Here is a 26,381-nt window from a genome sequence, read left to right on the forward strand (position 1 = left end):
TTCCACGATAGAAACACTCACGTTTGCTAGGTAGCACGTTCTCTCCCATGAAACAAATGTACATGGGATATCAGAGTATAATCGGAAGATACCAGGTGTGGATTGAGAGCAGCAGAGTGGGTTGGATGATCTTAATGGCAGCGCCATTAGATAGACTGGCGACATCACCTGGATTCTCCACAGAGCAGGCCAGGAGTCTCTCTCCTTAGGAGAGGTGCCTGCCTTTGCTTCTCTCAGTCTCCCTTTCCTGTAATTTCTTCATTGATTCCACATGCAGTAATCATGCAGTCCTCGTTAAACCACACCATGCACTGATGACTCTTGTGTTAGATATATGAAATAGGTGCAGTTATTTGTAGTTGGCTTCAGTTGGGAGCTGCATTCCACTGGAAAGTAGCCTCCCTCCACGGGCACAGCATGGAAGGTGCTCCCAGCATTTCGGCTTATGTCCCTCTGCCTGGGGCACAAGTGCTCCAAGTTCCTTAGTCCTTAGTGCCTTAGCAGCTCAGTCAGTTTTTCACAGTCCTTTGTGGCCAAAAGCAATACCTGACAGGTTAAACAACTTAAGCCTATATGTCCTGACAAGTTAGTAGCTGTTTTAGAAAAATAGATACACAGTTGAAAGAAAAAGTCAGATTTAACTTTCAGTTTTAGAGAACCACAGTGATCTCAAACCTTGGAATCAATCTGGATATCACCACTTGAATTTCCTATTTCACACTGATTTTCATATTACACTTGCTTTTAACACCAGCAGCCACCAAATCCTCAGTTCTCCAAAGATGTAATGCCATTCAAAAAAATACTGCACAATTTATTGTTGAAATTTCAAACTACCGCAAGCTAGTAGCAAGCATGGCATCTGAGAGACGCCAACTTATGCTGTTTTCCCCCTAAATTTCAAATACTCATGGCACTTTTGTGAGTTCACTGTGCATCCCTGTTTGGGAACCATGGGGCTGGAACATAGTCTTGTGGGTACATCTAGCTGCAAAGAGATTGGGAAATAGAATCTATTTAATCTAGTGGCATCTGCTTTAATGAATAAAATATTTAAATACTTATTTATGCTTTTGTTCTCACAGGGATGTCTTATATCTGTTTATGAGTTATTCAAGAGCAGCTGCCTTGCAAGAATGTGCTTAACAATGGGTGCTTAGTCACTCAGTCCTGTCCAACTCTTTGTGACCTCACGGACTGTAGCCTACCAGGCTCCTCTGTCCATGGGGATTTTCCAGGCAAGAATACTGGAGTGGGTTGCCATTCCCTTCTTCAGTGGATCTTCCCAACCCAGGCATTGAACCCTGGTCTCCTGAATTGCTGGCAGATTTTTTTACCATCTGAGCCACCAGGGAAGCCTTGCCTTGCAAGAATATAACCATAATAAAGGTTACCATTTATGGAGCACTTATATATAATAAATAGTCTGCTAAAGTGCTTTTCATATATGTTCTCACTTAATCCTTACAATACCTTTTGAGGAAGGTATAGGTAATATTCCTATTACATAGATACATATTTGCATATAAAAGGAAACTTCTGTTTAAGTATCTTGCATAAAATCACATAGAAATTAAGTGGTAAAGCAGAACTTGAATAAAGTTGTCTGATTTTAAAGCCAACTTTCTCTTTCTTTCTCTTTTTTGATCACACTGCACAACATATAGGATCTTAGTTCCCTGAACAGGGATCAAACCTGTGCCCCCTGCAGTAGAAGCATGAAATCCTAACCATTGGACTGCCAGGGAAGTCTCTAGAGCCAACTCTTTTAACCACCATACACTTTTACATTTGATATTTGCTGAAGGAAAGTTATGGCCAACGTAGACAGCATATTAAAAAGGTCAACAAAGGTCCGACTAGTCAAGGCTATGGTTTTTCCAGTAGTCATGTATGGATGTGAGAGTTGGACTATAAAGCTGAGCACCGAAGAATTGATGCTTTTGAACTGTGGTATTGGAGAAGACTCTTGAGAGTCCCTTGGACTGCAAGGAGATCCAACCAGTCCATCCTAAAGAAGATCAGTCCTGGGTGTTCATTGGAAGGACTGATGTTGAAGCTGAAACTCCAATACTTTGGCCACCTCGTGTGAAGAGTTGACTCATTTGAAAAGACCCTGATGCTGGGAAAGATTGAAGGTGGGAGGGGAAGGGGACAACAGAGGATGAGATGGTTGGATGGCATCAGCGACTCAGTGGACATGAGTTTGGGTAAATTGTGGGAGTTGGTGATGGACAGGGAAGCCTGGTGTGTTGCGGTTCATGGAGTCGCAAAGAGTTGGACACAACTGAGCGACTGAACTGAACTGAACTACATAAATGAAGAGCAATATTATGTATTTGTATTGGCATTATTTACTATTCCACCTATACTAAAATAAATCAGTGTTGTCTTTTGTATAGTAACTATCTTCAAAGGATTAAAAAAATTGAATTCTCACAACACCCCTGAACAAGCTTGAAGAAGAGAGGCTTGTTCGAAATAATTCAGTGTCAACTTTCCCGCCTCCTGCTCTAAAATAATACGACCAAAAAGGGGGAAACCGATGCACATCTCAAGTTGATATTAGCCTGAGTCCTTTACCTGCAGAGGTGTGACGTGAAAACATTTTGTTAACATCTTGGCTACCCATTTTTGTTGCAGGAGGCCGAGGGAAAGATGGTGCCCCCATCATCACTTTTCCAGAGTTTGTGGGGTTCAAGCACATCCCAGATGAAGACTTCCTGAATGTCATGACCTACCTAACTAGTGTCCCCAGGTGAGCTGAACACAGTACACTGCTGCCTTCCTTGTCACTGTGTTTATCCTGAATTTCCCATGTGGTAGTACTGGGTTGGGATGGGATCTTCCATGAGCCCAGCTCACACTGCTGTGTTATGTCCAATTTCACTTATCCATCAGTCAAAACAAAGGATGTGGAAAGAGACTAGAAAACAAAGTTACATGAGCATCAGTTTTATTATGGTGTGCACATATGAAGTACTTAATAAACATTGGTAAGTGAATGAAAAATTGATTGACTAGCTAATGTTGATTTTGTTCCTTCAGGTTCATTGCTGTAGATTAAGGTGATCCTGGTTTCCTGGGGCCTGTTGTCTAAGACACCTGGCTGCTGCTCAGGAGGCTCAAGCCAAGTTAGGAGTCACTTCATTTATTTCCCCTAAATAAGGAATTTAAGGGTAGATGTTATAACTATCATTGTCAGATGGAGAAAGTAAGTCACAGAGCAAGGAAACTGAAAGTCCAGAAATTAAAACTATGCCTATAGCTGAGATCGAAACAGAGATATTTTGGGGCATCTGCTACTTCAACACTCTTGGGCCCAGGTCTCACATATTTATGCCACTAAGTCAATAAATAGCCAGGTCTTCTAGGGATGGAATGTGGGACAGAGTTCATATTTGTGACAAATATTTCACAGACAGAGGTGGAGCTGACTGTGGAGTCCAAACTCCCTGGGGCGCAGACTTAGCTCATAAAGGCCCGACCCTCCATGGGTGTGTGTCGCTTATGGTACTGTCTGTTACTTAAATGCTTTGTGGTTAGGAGTTTACACAACATCCAGGGGTGTGCTGTTTTGCTTGCTTTCCATCTGCCTCATATGATTTAGAGGTAAACTCTGTGATTGAAAGTCCACCTGGAGCCTGATCCCACCTGCAGAGATGAGGAAGTTAATTAGTTTGCTTTAACCAAACCCACTCTAAGATATTTTTTGTTTTGTTTTTTTACCCTTCTTTCTTCTTCAGAGAAAGCTATGGATTTATTTTTAGTGCATTTCTTCAAAGGTCAGTGCTTAAATTATATTTTACCTTATTCTTTATCTCTGATTCAAGAGTATTGTAGACATTATATAGACAGGAGAGGATTTGGACTTTGTTGGTTTGAGAGAAGGATGCTGTACATCTCTGGGCTTTGCTTACATGGTTCTCTCTGCAGGAACACTTCTGCCACCCTTCTGGGCCTGGCTGACTCTTGCAAAATCATCAGCCCTCAGTCTGAGCTCATTTCTTCAAGGAAACTTGCCTTGACCCCAATTCTGCTCTCACAGACTCTTTATTTCCACAGACTCTATTTCCACAGTACCCCTTGTATAACACATGGTATATGGAAATTATTTCTGCTTCTCCTATTAGACTGTGAACTACTCAAGAATAGGGGCCAATGCTTCTTTTCTTTTTTTTCCTTCTAGCCCAGCACATGGTAGGTTCTCAAGAAGTAATGTTGGTGAAATTTCTTGTTCTGATCTGGTTCATTTCAATCAAAGGGTGTTTGTTATATGGGGAGAAGCAGGACACTGAGAGAGAGAGGGGAACCCCACTTCTCACTCCTGCCTTTTCCTCCCAAAGTTATAGGGAGTTGAACTTGGTCTCCCTCTTTGGCTCAGTTGCCTTCCAGAACATTGACCTATCAGTTTAGCAACTTCTGTGAGGAGCAGCATGCGAGAGGGTGAGCAGGGAGGTGGGTAACAGATAGAAGTGCCTCTTCCCCATTATCATTATATTGCTTTAAACTTACAATCTAATTGTACCGACTCAGTGGATGGAGTCATATGCTAAATTAAATGGGTCATTTTCATATTGTATTTGCAGCCTTTCCTGAGCCGCCACTCTGAGGACCAGACACTGAGTGCCACATGACCCAGTGTGGAGGGAAAGCATTAAGGGGTAGAAACCCTATCTCACAGGCAAAAAAAAGAAAAGAAAAGAAAAATCAAGAGGCTACTGTTTAGGCCTAATTTACCTTTTCTGCTCTGTGCTCTTGTATAATTTCTTGTAAACTTGGTATTTTCCTTTCCTAGAATGCAGTTTGTCTCTTGAGAAAGAGTAGCTGACCAGTTATTCCCCTTTTCTTCTTCCTGGCATTTGGTCATACTAGCTACCGCCCCACCCCATGTTCCTTTCGACATAAAACAGAGACAATGAGTAAGGAGGCCTGAAAGGAGAATTTGACCTGAACTTTGTTTCCCAGTTGCCATTTCAGGTTCCAAAGAATGAAACCACTCTTGTTCCTTTTTATGATTCCTGTTATCACAGTTTGCATCTTCCTAAATGTTACAATGGTTACCAGACACCAGAACTTTTCCCAGGTTGCACAATGGTTTATAGGCAGGTGGCCTGACATACAACAAGGAGTGTATGCACAACTGATGCACTAGAAGAGGAGAAAGACAGGATGCTCAGGGCAGGAAAAGGAGAGCTCTGTGCCTGAAATTCATAAGGATCTCTCATTGTGGTCAGGTTGGGTGAGTGCTGAAAGGCTTCCCACAGCTCATTTTTTATCAGATCTTTGCTGAGTGCCATCAGTGTGTAGAGAGGTATGTTAGGTACCATAAAGGACCACAAGACCATACAACAGTATCTTGAATCTCACATGACTCTGTTATGGTATTTTGTGAAATATGTGAAGAAAATGCTATAAGAGCTCAGAAAAGAAAAGAAGCACTTCAGACAGGAAAAAACAAGGAAAGCTTCAGGAGTGAAGTCACCTTGAAGGATGGATGAGATTTCCACATATAAATCAGAGGGACATTTCAGAGAGAGAGAACAAGATGGTGTTTAAGAACTTTGGACACAGCTCAAACCTGGATTGAAATCCAGATTCTATGATCGCTAGCTGTGTGATCTGGGGCAAGTGACTTGGCTTCTATTTCCAACCCCCCTGGATTTTGAAGTTTTAAATAGAGCTTGTTTAGGGAATTACAGACTATCGAGGTTGTCCATAACAGGGTGAGGATCCTTTTCAGATAGTAGTGAGAAATGAGATCTGGATAGACAGTTGGGAACAGACTGGGCAAGGTGTTTTCCACCAAGTTAAGAAGTTTAGGCACAGTGAGCAAGACGGGGCCATTGGACATTCTGAGCAAGAAAAAATGGCAACCAGATGAACGTGGTGGTGTGCAGGATGGGCCAGGAATGGAGGAAGGGAGACCAGTTAGGGGATTCTGCCCTGTTGTTGTTCATGTCTGATTCTTTGTGACCCCATGGACTGCAGCACACTGGGCTTCTCTGTCCTTCACTGTCTCCTGGAGTTTGCTCAAACTCATGGTTATTGAGTTGGTAATGCCATTCAACCATCTCATCCTCTGTCACCCCCTTTTCCTCCTGCCTTCAATCTTTCCCAGCATCAGGGGCTTTTCTAATGAGTTGGATGTTTGCATCAGGTGGCCAAAGTATTGGAGCTTCAGCTTCACCATTAGTCCTTCCAATGAATATTCAGGGTTGATTTCCTTTAGGACTGTCTGGTTTGACCATTTTGCTGTTCGAGGGACTCTCAAGAATCTTTCTAGCACCACAGCTCAAAAGCATCAATTCTTTGGCACTCAGCCTTCGTTGTGGTCTAGCTCTCACACCCATACATGACTACTGGACTAGGTGTAAAATGAAGAGGGGGTGAACTGCCTGAGGGCAAGAGGACTAGACAGAAGGGAATGGATGGAAGGAACAGGCACTGGGGACTGGTGGAGGTGGGGAAGGAGAGTGAGGAACCAGCCGTGATCCTTAGCTTTAGGAATTCTAGTTCACAATCAGATACTTATGCTTTTACATGTCTAGGCACATGGAATTGAGGTCTCATTTTAAACATGCCTTTAGTGGCTACAGATTGTAGCTGAGTAGTTTGAAAAGGCATTAGTAAAATATTCTGAGGCACAGAAATGGCCAACTTTTTAAAAATTCCAAGTGTTTTTCTAAAAATCATATTTGTATAACTAAGCATACATTTTTATTACCCTGTTCCTCTATTTGGTTTTTCTGCTTTACTCAGTTATGTGCTCATTACTTGAGAGGGATTGGAGAAGTTACTTTTATTAGACAGAAACAAGAGCCATATTTCATAACTGTGAATTTTATGATTATTTACTATTTCTAAAGGTCTTTTTCTATAATGAATCTGTTGAGAAGCCTATTTAAGTTTGAAAAATTCTTCCATGTCCATTTTCCTCCCATAGAGTCTGATTAATAGTCTTTGAGAAGACTCATATCCTCTTTTATGATATGCTGTCTCATAGAATGCTATCTGACATTTCTACTTTGGGAGGAGGGGAGGAGGACAGCATTATTATTTGGCCTGTGAATTCTAAAGAGACTTGCTCCTTTGTATCGAAAGACTGAACGGGATTATAACAATCTCTCAGCTTTAAAAACCAGCCTTATCAGAGAAGTGAGTTTGATCTGGGCTTCTTACTATTATGAAGGCAGTGGAAAAAGCCCCTGATTTTAAGTAGTTTTAAATACTATAACTAGGAAAAGTGCTGCTTTGATTGAGTAGCTAAGGCAAGATGTGTTGTTTCCTGGTCTGGCTGTGGAATTGCTCCCCCAAATCAGGAAAATGGAATCATTCATTTGACTTCTAGGATAGAGCTTCAGAGTGGGGAGTCTTATTGGGTTGTTGTCTTGTACAAGATGGATGAATTTGCTTCAGAACCCTCTGGAAGGATACCTTGAGAGGCCAGACCTTAGGCACACAAGTGAGGCTCAAAATTAGAGCACATCCCATAGACTTATTATGAATAAATGTTTGCTATTGACAAGTAAGTCTTATATGCTAGGAGTATTTGAATGCATTATATTAGAGGATAGGAAAAAAATTTAATATGCCAGATTCCTGTTCTTCTCTATGTAAGAACCAGGGAGTCCGACATTTCTCCCTAGTAGAATGACTTAGTGTGTATAAGACATTTGTTCTTTTGTTTAGGTGATTGTTTTAGAATACTGTGGTATGTTCTGCCTTTTGGTCATCCTGTGAGGTAGGGGCTCAATTTCTCTTTCCTGATAATTCAGGTTTTTTTAGACATTCAAAACACAGCCTCTTTCTTGAATTTATAGGTTCTAATGGAGAAGGAAATGGCAACCCACTCCAGTACTCTTGCCTAGAAAATTCCATGGATGGAGGAGCCTGGTGGGCTACAGTCCATGGGGTTGCAAAGAGTTGGACACGACTGAGCAACTTCACTTCACTTCACTTCACTTCAATGATTGTAAATATCTGGAGTCTTTTCTTACTCAGTGGTATTATCGATTATAAAAAAGATAATTGCTCTAGCTCTGTGAAAAACGGCCTTGGTATTTTGATAGGGATTGTATTGAATCTGTAGATTGCCTTGGGTAGTTTGGTCACTGTCATGATACTAATTCTTTTAATCCATTAACTTGGTATATCTTTCCATTTGTTTGTATCGTCTTCAACTTCTTTCATCAGGGTCTTGTACCTGTTGATTTCACTACTATGCATTTACATCTTTTTTTACTCTCAGCCTTTAAGTTCTTCTACCTATATTCTACTTTTCATTACTAGAATTATAATGTATTTTACATATTACTATCAATGTTTTTCTTTGATTAAAGGTTGGTCCTAAATAACAGAGATCAGTGGAATGCATTTATATATGTAATATGATTGGATCTCTGGAGTGAGAGATGTAATCCTAAGTCCTTAAACCTGTGTCACTCAAAGGAGAATGCTACAAATGTTATGGTAAAATAGGTTCTCTTTTCTCATACTCCATGGGTTGCTCAAAATCATGCCACAGTTTAATTTATTTCAGACTTGGACAATGACTTTTTATGTACCTTTTCCCCTAGCATTTTTAATTGCCTTTCTTTTTTTTTCTTGTTTATAGCATGGCATGTATTTTTATTATATTATTAACATCTTATAGATTCTTTATCATAGAATTTGTCTAGTGCATACATTTTCTTCTTGGAGATATTCTTTTGAGCCTCTCTGAGCTATTCATAATATAGGCTAGTTGCTGTGTAAACCTGCTATAAGTTGTCAACCTGGGATTGTTTTTTTATCTCGGGAAGGTCATTCTTCATTTTGGGATTTCATGTTCATTTAAAAACTTTCAAGTTATTTCTTTTTTTAGAAAGTGTGTATGGTAAGTGAGTTTTACATCTTGAATGTCAGAAAATGGCTCATTTTGATCTCACAGCTGATTGGCAATCTATCTGAGCATGGAGTTTTTTTCTTTTTTTTTGTAAAATAACATTGATCCATTGATTTTTAGCATTCAGTATTACTGATAACAAAGTTGATCCTTGTCACAGGATCTGACTGTCACCCCTTCATAAGTCAGCTGCTTGTCTCTCTGCATAAGAAGCTTTGGGGCTTTTTTCTTTATGTTTTGCAGGTTTGAAATTTCAAAGATTTTCTTTCATACTGCTGTGTCTTTGAATGGAATTTTCAAGTCTCTCTTAGGCTTAGAATTTTTTTCCTGTTATCTCTGCTTATTTCTTTCCTACAACTCTGCTTCTGAAACTCAAATTAGAGGGACAATGCATCTTCTGAGTTTCTCTTCTGTGTCTTTAATTTTTCTTTTGTATTTTTCATCTCTTTATCACTTTACATTTTAATATATGTATATATTCTATATATATATATATAAGTATGTGAAAAGTAAAAGTCGCTCAGTTGTGTCCGACTCTTTGCGACTCCATGGACTGTAACCCACCAGGCTCCTCTGTCCATGGAATTCTCCAGGCAGGAATACTGGAATAGGTTACCATTTCCTTCTCCAGGGGCTCTTTCCAACCCAGGATTCAAACCTACCTCTCCTGCATTGGCAGGCAGATTTTTTACCACTGAGCCACCTGGAAGCCCTAAGAAGAGTTAAATATGTTTAATATTTGCTAGGATTAATTCCCCCTGCCTTACTGGGTCCTTAAACTTTATTTACTTTTTTCATGTTTTTCTACTGTTCTTTCTTGTTTTCTATCTATTTGTATACCTCCATTTTTAGAAAAAGAAAAAAGAAAGGAAACTCTTTGGCCTTTTCCTTGAGACTATTAACTTTATAAATTTACTCAGGAACAAGTCACATATTTATGGTGTTAAAATCATCCTATCAAGAAGAAGAAAAGTCTTTTTGTTAAAGTCCACTTTTGTGTCTTTTGGCAGTGTTTGAAATTTTCCTGACATAGTTTTTATATTAAGTTTATTCCTAATTATTTTATGTTTGTTGCTAGTAGCTCTACTATTAACTGGTCATTTTATTTTGCTATTGAATTAGGTATAGGTATCAATGTCATATTTGCTTCATAAATGGCATTTTGAAGTTCTCTTTCAGTTTTTAGGCTCAGAAACTATTCTTGTGGGATTAGGACTTTATAGCCATTGACGATTTGAATTCCCCTGTGAAATTCCCCTGTGAATTTGGGCCTTGATAACTGTCTCTGTTTCCTCTATGGACTTGAGTTTGTTTAAACTTTATATTTTTAATGAGGTCAATTTTGGTAAACTGTATTTTCCCAGGAAATAACCTATTTTTGTCTTGGTTTTCAAGTTTATCTAAATAGAGGTATGCAAAGTAATTTCTAAAACAAATTTTCTTGGGTTTCAGTGCTTATTTTTCTGTTTGCTATTTCTTAGTGTGTATACCTGTGCTTTGTCCATTTCCCCCTCCTTGATTAAGTAAGCTAGTGTCTTAGTTTGTTAATTAAAAAAAATGGGATTCTGATTTTTTAATCAGATCTGTTGGCTTTTCTGTCTTCTACTTTATTCATTCTGCTTTATCTTTAATATTTTCTTCCTTGTGATTTCTTCTGGCTTGCTTTATTTTTTTTCATTTGAATTGAAAACAACCCCAGAGTTCATAGTTTATATTAGGATTCAGTCTTGGTTTTATACATACTTAGGATTTGGACAAATACATGATGACCTATTGAAAAAGGAAATGGCAACCCATTCCAGTACTCTTGCCTGGAGAATCCCATGGACAGAGGAGTCTGGTGGGCTACAATCCATGGGGTCACAAAGAGTCGGACACGACTGAGCAACTAACACACACACACACACACACACGCACACACACACAATGACCTATATCCACCATTATCGCGTCATACAGATTGGTTTCACTGATCTAAAAGCCCTCTGTGCTACACCTATTATTCATCTGTCCTATACTCCCACCCCTCAACCCCTAGCAACTATTTAATTTTACCATCTCCATAGTTTTGCATTGTGCAGAATGTTATATAGTTGTAATCATACAATATGTAACCTTTTCAGATTGGCTTTTTTCCTTTAGTAGTATGGATTTGTTTCCTTCATGTCTTCCCATGACTTGATAGCTCATTTATTTTGAATAATAGTTTACTGTCTGGATATACTACAATTTATCCATTCACCTTCTGAAGGATATCTTGTTTCCTTCCAAGTTTGGACAATTATGAATAAAGCTTCTATTATGGGCTTCCCTGGTGGCTCAGATGGTAGGACTATGGACTGAGGAAATGGACAAAGCACAGGTATACAAACTAAGAAATAGAAAACAGAAAAATAAGCACTGAAACCCAAGAAAATTTAAGTTTTAGAAATTACTTTGCATACCTCTATTTAGATAAACTTGAAAACCAAGATAAAAATAGGTTATTTCCTGGGAAAATACAGTTTACCAAAATTGACCTCATTAAAAATATAAAGTTTAAACAGACTAAAGTCCATAGAGGAAACAGAAACAGAGACTAGCTTACTGCCTGCAATGTGGGAGACCTGGGTTCGATCCCTGGATTGGGAAGATCCCTGGAGATGGAAATGGCAACCCACTCCAGTACTCTTGCCTGGAAAATTCCATGGACAGAGGAGCCTGGTAGGCTATAGCCCATGGGGTCACAAAGAGTCAGACACAACTGATTGACCTCACTTTCTTTCTTTTCTATTAATGTAAACATCCATGTATGAGTTATTATGTGGACATAGTGTTCAACTCACTTAGGTAAATACCATGTAGTTACACGTGCTGAATCACATGATATGAGTATGCTTAGTTTTGTAAGAAACTGCCAGACTGTATTTCAAAGTGGCTGTACCATTTTGAATACCCACCAGAAATGAGTAAGAGTTCACAATGTGAGGATGTGAGTATTCCTCCACATCCTTGCCAAAATTTAGTATTGTCAGTGTTTAGGATTTTGGCCGTTATAATGGATGTATAGTGGAATGTTATTGTTTTAATTTGCAGTTTCCTAATGAAACTTTCCAAACATCTTTTCATATGCTCATTTTCCATCTGCATATATTCTTTTGTTCAATATCTGTTTTGGTTTTTTGCCCAGTTTTTAATTGGGTTGTTTGTTTTCTTATTGTATAATGGTTCTTTATCAGATATATCTTTTGTAAATATTTTCTTCCAGTTTGTGGCCTGTCTTCTTATTCTCTTAAAGCTAAAAAGTTTTGATTCATATTTTCCCCCCTTTATATTAGCTTTTTATATAGGAATGTTGCTTGCATCTTTGCAATTAATAAACAAGTTTGGTGGTTTAGGGTAGTTTATAAGATTCCTAGTTAAGAACACCATGTTATATATAGTTTCTAAATATAGTTTCTTTTATTAATAAACTTAAAACACTTTTTTTGTTAAGGAAAAGTGTGTGTATCCTAAATTTATTTTTTTGTCATGTAGGATGCTAAATTTTACCTCTTGCTTCTTTTTGCCTTTATCACAGTCACCACCTCTCTTTTCATTTCTTTTTCTCTCCCAGAGCTTTGTCTTTCCAACCCTGTTTCTTTGAGTCCTTCTCTAGTCCGTGCCCTGGACTCTAGTCCTGTACCAGGACTCTGTTTTCAGTATTTTTGCACTTAGGGTGTACTTTTCTGGAAAAATTTTTTATTTCAATTACCTCTTCTCTTGACTCTCCGTATGTGTTAATCAGAGTTCCTCAAAGAAATAGAACAAAGGATATCTGCATACATATTATGGTTAATTTAGTGTGTTAACTTGACTGGGTAAGGGATGCCCATTCAGCTGGCAAAAAATTATTTTCAGATGTGTCTATGAGGATATTTCTATAAGAGATTAACATTTGAATTTATAACATGAGTAGAGTAGATTGCCCTCCCAGTGTGAGTGGGCATCACCCAGTCCATTCAGTGCCTGAACAGAACAAAAAGGCAAAGTAAGGATGAATTCTCTCTCTACTTGAGCTTGGACATCATCTTCTCTTGTCCCTGGACATCAGTGCTCCTGGATTTTGTGCTTTCAGACTCAGATCAGGCTTTAAATCATCAGCTCCTCCATTCCGTGGCCTTGGACTTGGATTGAGTTATACCACCAGTGTTTCTGGTTCTTTAGCTTGCAGATGACAGATCAAGGAACTTTTTGGTCACTATAACTACCTGAGCCAATTCTGTAATAAATCTCTTTATAAATATATATGTGTGTGTGTGTGTGTGTGTATATATATACTATATATATATTATTGGTTACATTTCTCTAGGAACCCTGATATGTAGATGTAGGTATTTATTATAAGGCACTGGCTTATACAATTATGGAGGCTCAGAAGGAGACCCAAGAAGGCCAGTGGTATAGTTTGAAGGCCTAAAAATCAGAGAGCCAGTTTTGTAGATTCTAGTCTGAGCTTGAAGGCCTGAGAGTCAGAATCACCGAAGGCAGAAGATCAGTGTCCCAGCTCAACAGTCAGATTGAGAGAGAGCATGAATCCTATCGTCCTTCAAATTTTTGTTCTATTCAGGTCCTCAGTGGGTTGAATGATGCCCACCCATGTTGGGGAGGGTATTTTGGACAAACCAGGATGGTTGATTACTCTACATTTGACTCAGTCTTATGGCAATGTAGTAAATTTCAGTTAGCTAAATATTTTCTATACCTAGGGATAGTGGAGGAGAGAAGAGCCTGGGGTGTTTCTGCTTCAGTCCATGAAGTCGCAAAGAGCTGGACACAACTTAGCAAATGAATAATAAATACCAAGCTTACTGAAAAAGGCAATAGAAAATAAATTAATATTAGAGCTTAATTAGGAAACTATGTGCTATATCAACCACAAAACTGATCTGGTATTTTGGGGTCAGAATGCATTTACCTCAGTCTCTTACACTCATGTATTGGGTTGGCCAAAGAGTTCTTTGGGCTTCTGTAAGATGTTAGGGAAACACCCAAATGAACTTTTTGGTCAACCCAATATTATACTTAATCATATGCACAATTTTGACACATCAAAAATTCAATTATATTTTTTACAGAATTACTAAGACTAGAAATGAAGGAATATAGTATCAAAATATTTTCTATACCAAGAAAATATTTTGTGACTTGAGTGTTGCTCTTGAATTCAGAAAATTTGAATCTTAACTCTGCATATAATGTATGACTTTGGATAAGTTATTATAATTTTAACCATCTTGAGGATTAGTTTCCTCGTTTATAAAGTGGAAATATTATCATCAACCTGACTGTGAGGGTGGTTGTGAGGATTATATTAAATAGTATTTATGCAGCTAACTAAGATCATAGGATCTTAGTGTTAACAAGAACAATAGGGATTAAAACAGCCAAGTGTTACCTAAAGAAATACATGGTCTAGAAACCCCATTTCTTGTGCATTTGGTTTAGTTGAGGTTTTGATTCTTTTGTTGAACCAGATGGAGTAGAAAAATAATCCCTTCAGTAGCTGATACAATTTTCATGTTGTTTAGAATGTATTCTTTATGCGAAGGAGTATATTCAAAACTATTGTCATGATTCATTAACTCTTATTTCTGAACTATGGCCTGTACACAATTGTGTCAGAAGATACTGTTCTTTATCTTCCCAGCAGATCCCACCCTCTTTACACAAGATGCTCTGGTCTTGGGCTTTGGTGTGCAGGGAACTGAGGAGCATTTACCCTCAACCTGGCTGGGGAAGCCACGGGGAGGGTAGGTGGGGAGCTGTTTATTTTATAGATCAAAGAACATCCTGTGTTTATGCCCACCCATGTATTTACTGAGCCTCTCCCAGTTCCACCTCACTTAAAGAAGTGGTTGAAGCTCCACTTCAACCCTTGGAGCATTAAATTGAATAATTTTTTATTTTAAAGGAAAAAGAAAAGACATAGGAAACACTAGTAACAGCAAAATATACAAAATAAAACTGCCAGAAGATATAAGCAGATTTGTTATAAGAAAAAACTGAAGGGGCGCCATGGGATGGGGTTAAGAGCATAAGCACTGCTCTCAGAGAGCTCTGACTTTGAAATCCAGTTTTGCTGGTGTGATGTCAGGCAAGTTATTTTATTTCTATCAGCCTTTGTTTCCTCATCTGTAAAATGGAGATAATAATATCTATTTCATAAGATGAAGTGAGATAAAACATAAAGATGCCTGACAACTGATAGGAATTCAAGATACACGTAGCTGTTATTGTTTAAGATTATTGTTGTTATTAATGTTATTAATTTGTTAATAACAAATTATTGTTATTTGTTTTTGCTGTACTACAGAATGGTTTTAGTCATTGTTGTATGCCCTTTGATCAGTGCCTGATACCTATTGTGCACTTGCTACGTTTGGTCTTTTTTTAAAAGTTATATAATATTTTTCCTTTTTCACAACTTGAATTTATTTAATTCCTTGGGTTTTTAAGCTAAGTTATAATTTGTATAAAGTATACATATGTCAACTGTATAGCTTGATGAATACATACCTGTCTATATACTATGTAACAACTGGGAAGGTTTCCTCCTGAAAAGAAGGTTTCTTTTCTATCAATATCTGCATTCCTACCCCTTTCTCTTCCCCAAGTTGACTAGGAAATTTAAAAAATATTTGGAAGCCAAGAAACCACCTCTAAACAATCCATAAACTAAAGAAGAAATCATAAAGGAAACTAGAAAGCATTTTTAACTGAACAATAATGAAAAGAGTATATCAACATTTATGTGATGTAGCTAAAGCAGTGTTTCAGTTCAGTTCAGTCGCTCAGTTGTGTCCGACTCTTTGCGATCCCATGGACTGCATCATGCCAGGCTTCCCTGTCTATTACCAATTCCGGGAGCTTACTCAAACTCATGTCCATTGAGTCAGTGATGCCATCCAACCATCTCATCCTCTGTCGTCCCATTTTCCTCCATCCTTCAGTCTTTCCGGATCTTTCAGCATCAGGATCTTTCCCAATGAGTCAGTTCTTCTCATCAGGTGGCCAAAGTATTGGAGCTTCAGCTTCAACATCAGTTCTTCCAATAAATATTCAAGACTGCTTTCCTTTAGGATTGACTGGTTTCATCTCCTTGCAGTCCAAGGGACTTTCAAGAGTCTTCTCCAACACCACAGTTCAAAAGCATCAATTCTTCTGTGCTCAGCTTTCTTTATGGTCCAACTCTCACAAAGCAGTGTTTAAGTGGGAGTTATAGCTTTAAATGGCTACCTGGTGTCTCCGTGGTAAAGAATTCGCCTACCAATGCAGGAGATATGGGTTAAATCCCTGGGTCAGGAAGATTCCCCGCGGAAGGAAATGGCAACCCACTCCAGTATTCTTAGCTGGAAAATCCCATGAACAGAGGAGCCTGGCTGGCCATAGCCCAGGGAGTCACAAGGAGTCAGACATGACTGAGCTACTGAGCGCACACACGTAGCTTTCAGTACTTATAATAATCGAGAAGAAATGTTTAAAATCAGTGATATAATTTTCTACCTTAAGAAGTTAAAATACACTGGCAATTAAATCCAAAGAAAAGAAAAGGAAGGAGATTGGAAAGAAAGAAAGAAAAAAAAAGAAAGGAAGGAAGGAAGGAAGAGGGAGGGAGTTGAAAATAAAACAAAATAATAGAGTTCCAATGTAATTCCATAGTGATCAGAAGTACAACCTGTATGACTGAAATTCTTTAAAATTTGTTGAATTTTTCTTTGTGGCCTGGGATAATGGATAATGGACTATTTGATGAATGTCCTATGTACATTTGAAAAGAACAGATGCTGAATTCTTCAAAGTCAAATCTATATCCCTGGTGATTTTTTGGCTATTTGTATGATCTTAAAGTGTCTCTCCAAAGATTCTCACTTTCTGAGTTGAAAATTTTACATATACACACACATACATACACACAAATATATAAATTCATGTTTCAAATTTCAGCATTCTGGTTTCAAAATTTATGCTCGTAACTACTTCATGATTGGTAGTGTTCAGGCTTCCCTGGTGGCTCAGCTGGTAAAAAATCTGCCTGCAATACAGGAGACCTGAGTTTGATCCCTGGGTTGCGAAGATCCCCTGGAGAAGGGAAAGGCTGCCCACTCTAGTATTCTGGCCTGGAGAATTCCATGCACTGTATAGTTCATGGGGTTGCAGAGCTGGACACGACTGAGTGACTTTCACTTTCACTTTCTCATCTTACAGACAAGGGAATAGGGTTAGAGAGGTTAGGTGATTGCCCCAAGTCTCAGTGCTAGTCAAGTGGCAGCACTAGGATTTGAACCAGGTTCCAAAGCTCCTGCTCTTTCCTCCCAGTTTCCTCCCAAAGAGAGAGAAGAAAAATGTTTTCCCTTTTAGGACTTTAGTCTTTAAAAATTTTGTGAGAATTTTGTCGTGACTTCAGAGGGGACCAAACAGCTTTTTTTGTTCTTAATGAAGTTGATATCTCCTTGTACTTATGGTTTTGTGGCCATTTATGACCAGGTGCTGGAAAGGAGCTGTTTTTTCCATTGACGTGTGTTATTTCCGAACATCTGTGGGACTGACTTCTAAGGAAGCATGTTGATAGCTCCATGAGCATCAGTCTTAGGAGTGGAAAGATAGCAGAGCTCGACCTCAAGGTCCTCTGTCTACATTGGGACATGTGGTGCTCAACTTACATGGATCCTTCTGCTTGTTGAGGGTTTCATACATTTGCCAGCCAGAAATAGAGCCCTTGAGAGGATTTGAGACATGAAATATTTCTGCTTTGTGAAGGCTGCCAGGTGAGATGAGAGGAAGCCGGTTCCTTTCTTGGGGAAGTCAGACCTGGTCATCCCCTCATGCTCTGCACAGCAAGCCTGGAGTGACACGCAGGCAGTGGAATCACTCTGCTGAGGGAGCCCAACAGAATCCACGTGTTTCACTGTCTCTGATACTGACCACCCTTTTTTGCAGCATGGAGGCTGCCAGCATCGGGTTCGTCATTGTTATCGACAGACGAAGGGACAAGTGGAGCTCCATAAAAGCATCCTTGACACGAATAGCTGTAAATATTTATTTTTATATTTTATTATAAAGATAATTTAAACTATCTATTCAACTATTTTACATCAAAGTCACCAGGAAGTAGCAGTTATTTTATGCCAAGTTTGGGAAAGTCTTTGTAGCAGAGGCTGTTGTGTCACGTTCATATCCTCTATGCTGCCCGAAGGTCACTTGCAGACCATTCCTGAGCATGAGTCTCTCTACCTGATTGACCTTTCTGGTCACTGGAGAGGAGCAGGTAGAGAGAGCTGGGAAGCTAATGCTCCAGGAGTGACTTGTAACTACTGCGCTATGGGCATTAGTGGACAAACACCCCAGCATTTGCACCCCTCAGTGGGGCAGTTCTGAGGTATATTCCACACAGAATTTCAGAAGACCCAGCCCTTCTTACCCATAGCAGTTCCCCTCATTGATACACTGGCTCTCTAGCCATCCTGTCTCACCATCGCCCCATACTCCTGTGTTTACTGGGGTCACCTCTTTAGTAAACTCTTGAGACCCAAACCCTCATTTTAAGGTTTGCTTTGGGGATCAGTTAATTTTATGACAGTCTTCATTTTAGTATTCAAATTATTTTTTCACAAATTCAAAAGACACTAGCAAAATCAGACAGTATGTGACATGAGCTTGCTTTTAGCATTAAATTGCACAACCTTGGATTGTTTTCCTTTTCCATCTTATTAGTCTGATTTTTACCCCTATTTATTCCCTTCCGGCAAGTGTATGCATCCTTTCCCTGTAGGGACCTCAGACCAAGGACTCAGCCACGTGAACTCAGCCACAGACAGTTGACAGTGCCCATGACTCTTCAAAAGGTCTGGCCTCTAGAGAGTTCTGGTTTCCCAGGGTTCATAGATAATACTCGAATCATCTAATACTTGAGTCTAATTTGTCCAAGAATTACACTGATCACCTTTATGTGTAAAAGATACCGTAGTGCTGGGATCAAAAATATGACTACCAGTCAGAATCTCTTCATGTGCTTGTTAAAGATACAGATATCTGGACTTTATCCCAGTCCTAATGAGTCAGAATATTCCAGGGTAAAAACCAGGTTATTGTTCAATAAATACTTCAGGAGGTTGTTCTTGAGAACTCCTGAAAGAATGGAAAACCATGAGCAATGGGAAACTTGGATTCCCAGTTTTGCCACTGAGTTGTTAAATGAACCTGTTTTCTCATTACTCAGGCCCTTACCTCAAGATGAGGGCAATGCTTCTTGAGAGCAACTTAGCAATAAGATGCCTTGCTGCTGCTGCTGCTAAGTCGCTTCAGTCGTGTCCGACTCTGTGCGACCCCACAGATGGCAGCCCACCAGGCTCCCCCATCCCTGGGATTCTCCAGGCAAGAATACTGGAGTGGGTTGCCATTTCCTTCTCCAATGCATGAAAGTGAAAAGTGAAAGTGAAGTTGCTCAGTCGTGTCCAACTCTTAGTGACCCCATGGACTGCAGCCTACCAGGCTCCTCCATCCATGGGATTTTCCAGGCAAGAGTACTGGTGTGGGGTGCCATTGCCTTCTCCAAATAAGATGCTTTAAGAACCCTTAAAATACTAAATCTTTGACTCAGTAATTCTTCTAGGAAGCTAGAAGAATGTTCCAAAATGTGTAAAGATTTCATTTTACTGTTATTTATGATAGTAAAAGTATGGAGTCTGAATCATTAACAATAAGGGGTTGTTTAAATAAATTGCACACCCATAAAAACATTCCAAGGGATTTTTAATATCAGGAATAAAAGCTCATGGTATGATACTAAGTTAAAAAGCATATTGCAAAATATTTCTACAGTTTGAGTTTATGATAAAGATATTTAAGCCAAGAAAATGACCTAGAAGTAAAGGACAGGGAAACTTGGTGTGCTACAGTTCATGGGGTCACAAAGAGTCAGATATAATGTAGTAACTAGACAACAAAAAAATTAGATTGACATATTAAGAGTGGCTATGAAATCATGGGTGGCTTTCTTATTCTAATGTATACTTTATTATAAATTTCTGAATTTTTCTATAAAGAGTGTAAATTATTTTTTTAATCAGAAAAAAATTGTTGTTTGGTTAATTTGGTTTTTAAGGAGAGGTTTGGATTATATGAGCAGTAAGATCTCTTTCAGCTGTGAAATATATTCTAATTCTTAGGCATCCAGGGTGTCCACTTTAACTTTGTCATCTATAATCTTGGGCAAGAGGAGACTGATTGATGTGACATTTGCACTGACACTTTTTATGATCCTTCCAGGTAGCATTTCCAGGAAACTTGCAGCTCATACTCATTCTTCGTCCATCTCGCTTTATCCAGAGAACATTCACTGACATTGGCATTAAGTACTATAGAGATGAATTTAAAATGAAAGTGCCGGTAAGCATGACCTTTTTGTCTTGTCTGCATTTATTTAGGGCATGGGGAGAAGATAGAACATGAGCTTATTTCTAAGGAAGGTAGAGAAAGAGGAGGGCATTCTAGGCAGAGGGAAGCGCATGTGTAAGGACATGGAAGCAGGAAGTACACACTTTATGTGAGGTCCCTGGGGAAGCCCCATTCTTGTTGGAATTACGTATAGGATAATCTTTTGGAAGAAAAGGTAAGGCACATGGAATATGTCTTAAGTGTAAGGACAGAAGGTCTAGATTTAATTCAGTAAGCAATGGGGATCCAGTGAAGGTTTTTGAGTTGGGTAGTGACTTGGGTAAAGGAGTACTGGAATTATATAAATCCAGAGGTATTATGTAAAAGATGGTATCCAAGACTGTACAAAGAGATTGAAAAAGGAAGAGAAATTGTAATAGTATAAATAAAGGAAAATAAGGATCTAAAATATGGGGGTGAAAAATATAGGTAACTGTGAGTAAAAATTAAAACCAACCTTGTGATATGCATACAAGTGAAAGTCAAAGTCACTCAGTCATGTCCGACTCTTTGTAATCCCATGGACTATACAGTCCATGGAATTCTCAAGGCCAGAATACTGGAGTGGATAGCCTTCCCCTTCTCCAGGGGATCTTCCCAACCCAGAGATCAAACCCAGGTCTCCCACATTGCAGCTGGATTCTTTACCAGCTGAGCCACAAGGGAAGCATAAGAATACTGGGGTGGATAGCCTATCCCTTCTCCAGGGGATCTTCCCAACCCAGGAATTGAACCGGGGTCTCCTGCATTGCAGACAGATTCTTTACCAACTGAGCTATCAGGGAAGCCCATGCAAAAAAGGAAAACTAATTAAAATGACAAGATTAAAAATTTTACCTCTAATTTTGGTAGAGATATGGGGCAAACCGTCATTTCAGACTTTGTTGATTGGATTGAAGTTGGTAGTGACTAATATGAAAGACTAATTGACAGTATTTATCAAAAATTAAAATGTATACACTCTCTGACCTACCTGTGAGTTATTCTGCAGATACATCACACAGGTACATAAAACTGTATATATAATGATACTCATTACCAAATTGTGATGGTAAATGGTTGGAAAAAACGTAACGCACAACAACAAGGGGCTGGTTAAATAAATTATGGTCTACCCAAGCAATGAAATACTTTACAGCCATCAAAAGTGGTAAGGTGTGGTACAACCATGGTAGAAACAGTTGGCAGTTTCCTGTAAAGTTAAACATACACCTGCCCCATGATCCACCCAAGAGAAATGAAAACATATGCCCAATAATAGATGAATAGATAAAGAAATTGTGGCAAATTAATATAAAAGAAAAACATTATGCAACAGGAATGAAGTACTAAGCATGTAATAATGTGGTTTTATCTCAGAAATATTCTCTTAAAAGAAAGAAGCTAGATATTGTATACCCTGTGGTTCTTTTTCCATAAATTTCAAGAAGTAAAACTAAGCTATGATGATAGAAAATTAAAACAGTGGCTTCTGTTAGTGGTGGAGATAGTGGACACCTGAAGGAGGCCTAAGGGAACTTTTGAGGTAAGTGGTTGGGATGTAGAGCTGGAGGTCTATGGGAAGGGGTGAGAAGAAGACTATTTTTCTATTACTGTAGAGTCTTTCCTATTTGAATTTGTTACCACCTATATATATTGTCTGTTTAAAATAAACCCCAAAACACCCCGACTTTAATTTAAATTGCTCTGAGAAAATATGTAGCTCTTCTTAGTGAAAACTTAGTGATCACCTCAAACAAGGAATTTTTCTCTTTTCCATTCTTATTTTCCCTCTGTTAATAGGTCCATTTTGTATTAATAACCAAACTTCTTAAAATACTGTCTCCCTATACTTTGATATTAACCAGAATCAAAATGAATTTTCCATTCTATTGTAAATACTTATTTTAAAATATTTGAGTGTTTAAGGGAAATGTGAGCCATGGATTTTTTTATTCTGCTTTCCTGAATTGAGTGACAATTAATATTAGAGAAGGGATGAGTCCTTACAAGAAGTTAATAAACTTGCCATGAGCCTCATAAGCTTTCTTCCCCTTCAGAGATGACAACTAGACAATTGCTTCTTGTAACTCAAAAGGTTTGGACTTTGAACTGAACATTTGACAAACATCATGCATCTTGCCCTGGTGTGTATAAAACACACCTCTGCAAGTGATAATATATTGACAGACACGTTTGTGGCTTATGCCTTGCTTTTCATGTGGTACATTGACACTAAGGAGAGAATGAATGTCTGCTTTGTCTCGATACTGTCTTTAACTGCTTCTATTTGTGATGGTGTATACTGACTCCCTACCAATATGCTGTTCAGTCACCCAGTCGTGTCCAACTCTTTGCGACCCCATGAACTGCAGTACACCAAGTCTCCCTGTCCCTCACCATCTTCTGAAGTTTGCCCAAGTTCATGTCCATCGCATTTGTGATATCATCCAGCCATCTCATCCTCTGATGCCCTCTTCTCCTTCTGCCCTCAATCTTTCCCAGAATCAGGGACTTCTCCAATGAGTCAGTTATTTGTATCAGATGACCAAAATATTGGAGCTTCAGTTTCAGCACAGTCCTTCCAATGACTATTCAGGGTTGATTTCCCTTAAGATTGACTGGTTTGATCTCCTTGTTGTCCAAGGGACTTTCAGGAGTCTTCTCCACATCAATATACTTTTAATTTTACACTAAAATGAACTTTTAAAAAAGCTCTTAGTCACCAAAATATGGACTCATATAGTAGGAATGTATTTCAATGCGAAATGTTTACCTCATAGAGTAGCATTGCACCTTCCATAGGAGACTGAGCTCTTCTCACACTCTGTTGCACTACAGAATTCAGAGTCCTAGCTACCAAGCTCGATGTATTCAAACTTCAGCATATATTTTGCCTTTTCATTTGTTTGTTTCTTCCAGTTTTATTGCGATACAGCTGACATACAGCACTGCAAAAGTTTAAAGTGTACAGCATAATGATTTGATTTACATACACCATGAAGTGATTTTTCACAATAAGTTTAGTGAACATCCATCATCTCATATAGATTAAAAATTTTTTTAATAGATTTTTTTCTCATGATACGAACTCAGTATTTACTCTCTTAACAATTTTCATATATAACAAATAGCAGTATTAATTATCTTCATCATGTTATATATTACATTACTAGTACTTGTTTCGGAGAAGGCAATAGCACCCCACTCTTAGTACTCTTGCCTAGAAAATCCCATGGATGGAGGAGCCTGGTAGGCTGCTGTCCATGGGGTTGCTAGGAGTCGGACACGACTGAGCGACTTCACTTTCACTTTTCACTTTCATGCATTGGAGAAGGAAATGGCAACCCACTCCAGTGTTCTTGCCCAGAGAATCCCAGGGACGGGGGAGACTGATGGGCTGCTGTCTATGGGGTCGCACAGAGTCGGACACGACTGAAGCGACTTAGCAGCAGCAGCAGCAGCAGCAGTATTTGTTTTACCTTATAACAGGAAATTTGCACCTTTTGACCACCTTCAACTAATTCCCCCTCCCCTCACCCCTGTTTCTGGTAACCACAATTTTGTCTTTTTCTATGGATTTGCTTATTTGTTTTTGAAGTGTAATTGATCTACAACACTGCTAGTTCCTGTTATATAACAGAGTGATTTGATATTTCTATGCATTTCAAACTGATCATCATGATGATAAGTCTAGTTAGGTCACCATACAAAGATATTACATAGTATTTGATTGTATTCCCCACACTGTACATTTCATATCCATAACTCATTTATTTTGCAACTGGAAGTTTGTATCGCTTAACCTCCCTCACCTATTTCTTTCTTCTCCCACCTGCCTCCCCTCTGGCAACCACCTGTTTGTTCTCTGTTTCTATGACTGTTTCTGTGTTGTTAATGTTTGCACATTTGTTTAGATTCCACATGTAAGTGAAATCATACAATATATTCCATTCCTGTTTTACTTAGCATAATACCTCCTAGGTCCATCTGTGTTGTCACAAGTGGCAAGATTTTATTCTTTCTATGGCTGAGTAATATTCTATTGTATGAATATGCTACATATTCTTTATCTATTCATCTATTGATAGATATTTCAGTTGCATACATATTTTGGCTATTGTAAATAATGCCACAGTGAATATAGGGGTACATATATCTTTTCTGATTAGTGTTTTGGTTTTCTTCAAATAAATATCCAAGAGTGAAATTGCTAGACCTATTTTGCCTTTTAAATGACAGTTTAAGCTGCTTTGTTATTGGTTTGTCTTCTTTACTTTGTTTTTAAAATATGGTTGCAATATTAGTACTTTACCTTACAGCTCTCTGGCCCATCTTACTGTGGCATCTCCCTGCTTATTTCTAGTTAGGTAATAGTTATATTTTCACAGGTTGAAGGAAAAAGGAGTTCATTTTGCATGACTCAAAAAAATCAAGTGGACCAGAGTTGTAATTACAATTAAGTCACTGAGCCTTGCTGTACCTTTACTTGAGGAGAGGGGTGCTTTGATATGGCAAGTGGTTTCTAAGTGCCTGTTGCTGGCACTTGTCTATCTTGGAACAGCTGTATTCATGGCTGCCTCACAAAATTATGTGAAGTGGCCCAGGCAGTCTTGCAAAAATCCCTAAAGAGGCTATGGACATGCAAATTTGTTTCTTAAAGTGAACTTTGCAACAGAGTACAGGAAATTGTCCTTTCAAAATTAAATATCATAGTTCTCTTTGAAAGCAACTTAAACAACGGTTTAAGAAACTATAGATAAGAACATAAACGTATACTGAAATTTAAAAAATATGACATTCTTCATGTAAAACAGCTGTTCTAAGAATGTACATGTTGGAAATGGTATGTCAGTACCAGCCACAGGAAGAAATGAGAAGGAGGCTTTGAAGGAAGAAGTTTCTTAAACTCAAAGGTCCCAAAGGTGGTTGGAGAGTCATCAGATGCCTTTCAGGGCCACAGAGAAGCACCAAGTTTTGACCAGGGTGCAGAGCAGAGGGGAAGGGAAAGTGTAGACCAGAGCCTTTACTGGGGTTTCCATGGGAAAGGCAAGGCAGGGCAGGGTAACCAGTTTAGGATTGACTGGTTGAAATAGTTCCAGCAGGCTTTGGGGCAAGTGAATCTCTAGTTGCGTGTTACTTGGCCCTGGGATGATATTTTTTTTACTTTTTCATTTCATTTTATTATTATCACAATTGTCTGCACTGGGTCGTCATTGTTACACATGGGCTTTCTCTAGTTGTGGTGAGCAAGGGCTGCTCTCTAGTTGTGATGTGCAGGCTTCCTATTGTGTTGGCTTCTCTTGTTGCACAGCACAGGCTCTAGGGTGCATGAACGTCAGTAGTTGTAGCGCACGGCTTAGTAGTTGTAGCTCAAGAGCTGTAGAGCATGAGCTCGGTGGTTGAGGTGCACAGGTTTAGTTGCTCTGCAGCATGTGGAATCTTCCTGGATCAGGGATTGAACCCATGTCCCCTGCGTTAGCAGGTGAATTCTTTACCACTGGACCAGCAGGGAAGTCCCCTAGGATGATTTAGGGCAGCAGAAAGGTTGACTTGCTGTATAAGAGTTATTTAAGAAAGTAGTTGGGGGACACTGGCTTGGAATTGGTTTTCATATGATAGATGTGCTCCCTCCAGTCCTTTTTTTTAATCTCTAAAAATTAATTAGCCTCTCCCCAGTCAGTGAGACCATAAATGCCAGAACATCAAGAATACAGAAAATAAGTTAATTTAGTTAATATAATTGACCCTGTGAAGAAAGGATGCCAAATAGACAAATTCAGAATCTAAGAAAACACAGAATAACTATTTTAAGGCCAAGTTTACATACTCAGTGTGTTCTCTGAGTTTGATGAGTGAAATTATTCTACTTCCCCTCTTTTGTAGAATTTAAAATGTTTTTCCTTCTTAACCCATTAAAGATTCAAAGAGAAAAAAAGTTTCATAGTGAAACTGTTTCTCCATTTTTTTTTTATTTGCATGCAGTAAAATTTACTCTTTTTGATGTTGAGTTGAATGTTGTTGTTCAGTTGTGTCTGACTCTTTGTGACCCCATGGACTG

At 38.8% G+C, this 26,381-nt stretch overlaps 1 protein-coding gene across 1 annotated transcript in view; it reads left to right on the forward strand.

Moving 5' to 3' along the window:
* Positions 1-26,381, forward strand: part of MCF2L2 (MCF.2 cell line derived transforming sequence-like 2) — a 265,716-nt gene that overhangs the window by 67,776 nt on the left and 171,559 nt on the right. The window contains exons 3-5 of the mRNA XM_070372807.1: positions 2,644-2,758; positions 17,846-17,936; positions 20,174-20,293. Of these exons, the coding sequence (XP_070228908.1) occupies positions 2,644-2,758; positions 17,846-17,936; positions 20,174-20,293 (326 nt within the window). The remainder of the gene's footprint in view (positions 1-2,643; positions 2,759-17,845; positions 17,937-20,173; positions 20,294-26,381) is intronic.

This window comes from Bos mutus, chromosome 1 (assembly GCF_027580195.1).
Source record: "Bos mutus isolate GX-2022 chromosome 1, NWIPB_WYAK_1.1, whole genome shotgun sequence".
Taxonomy (NCBI): Eukaryota; Metazoa; Chordata; class Mammalia; order Artiodactyla; family Bovidae; genus Bos; species Bos mutus.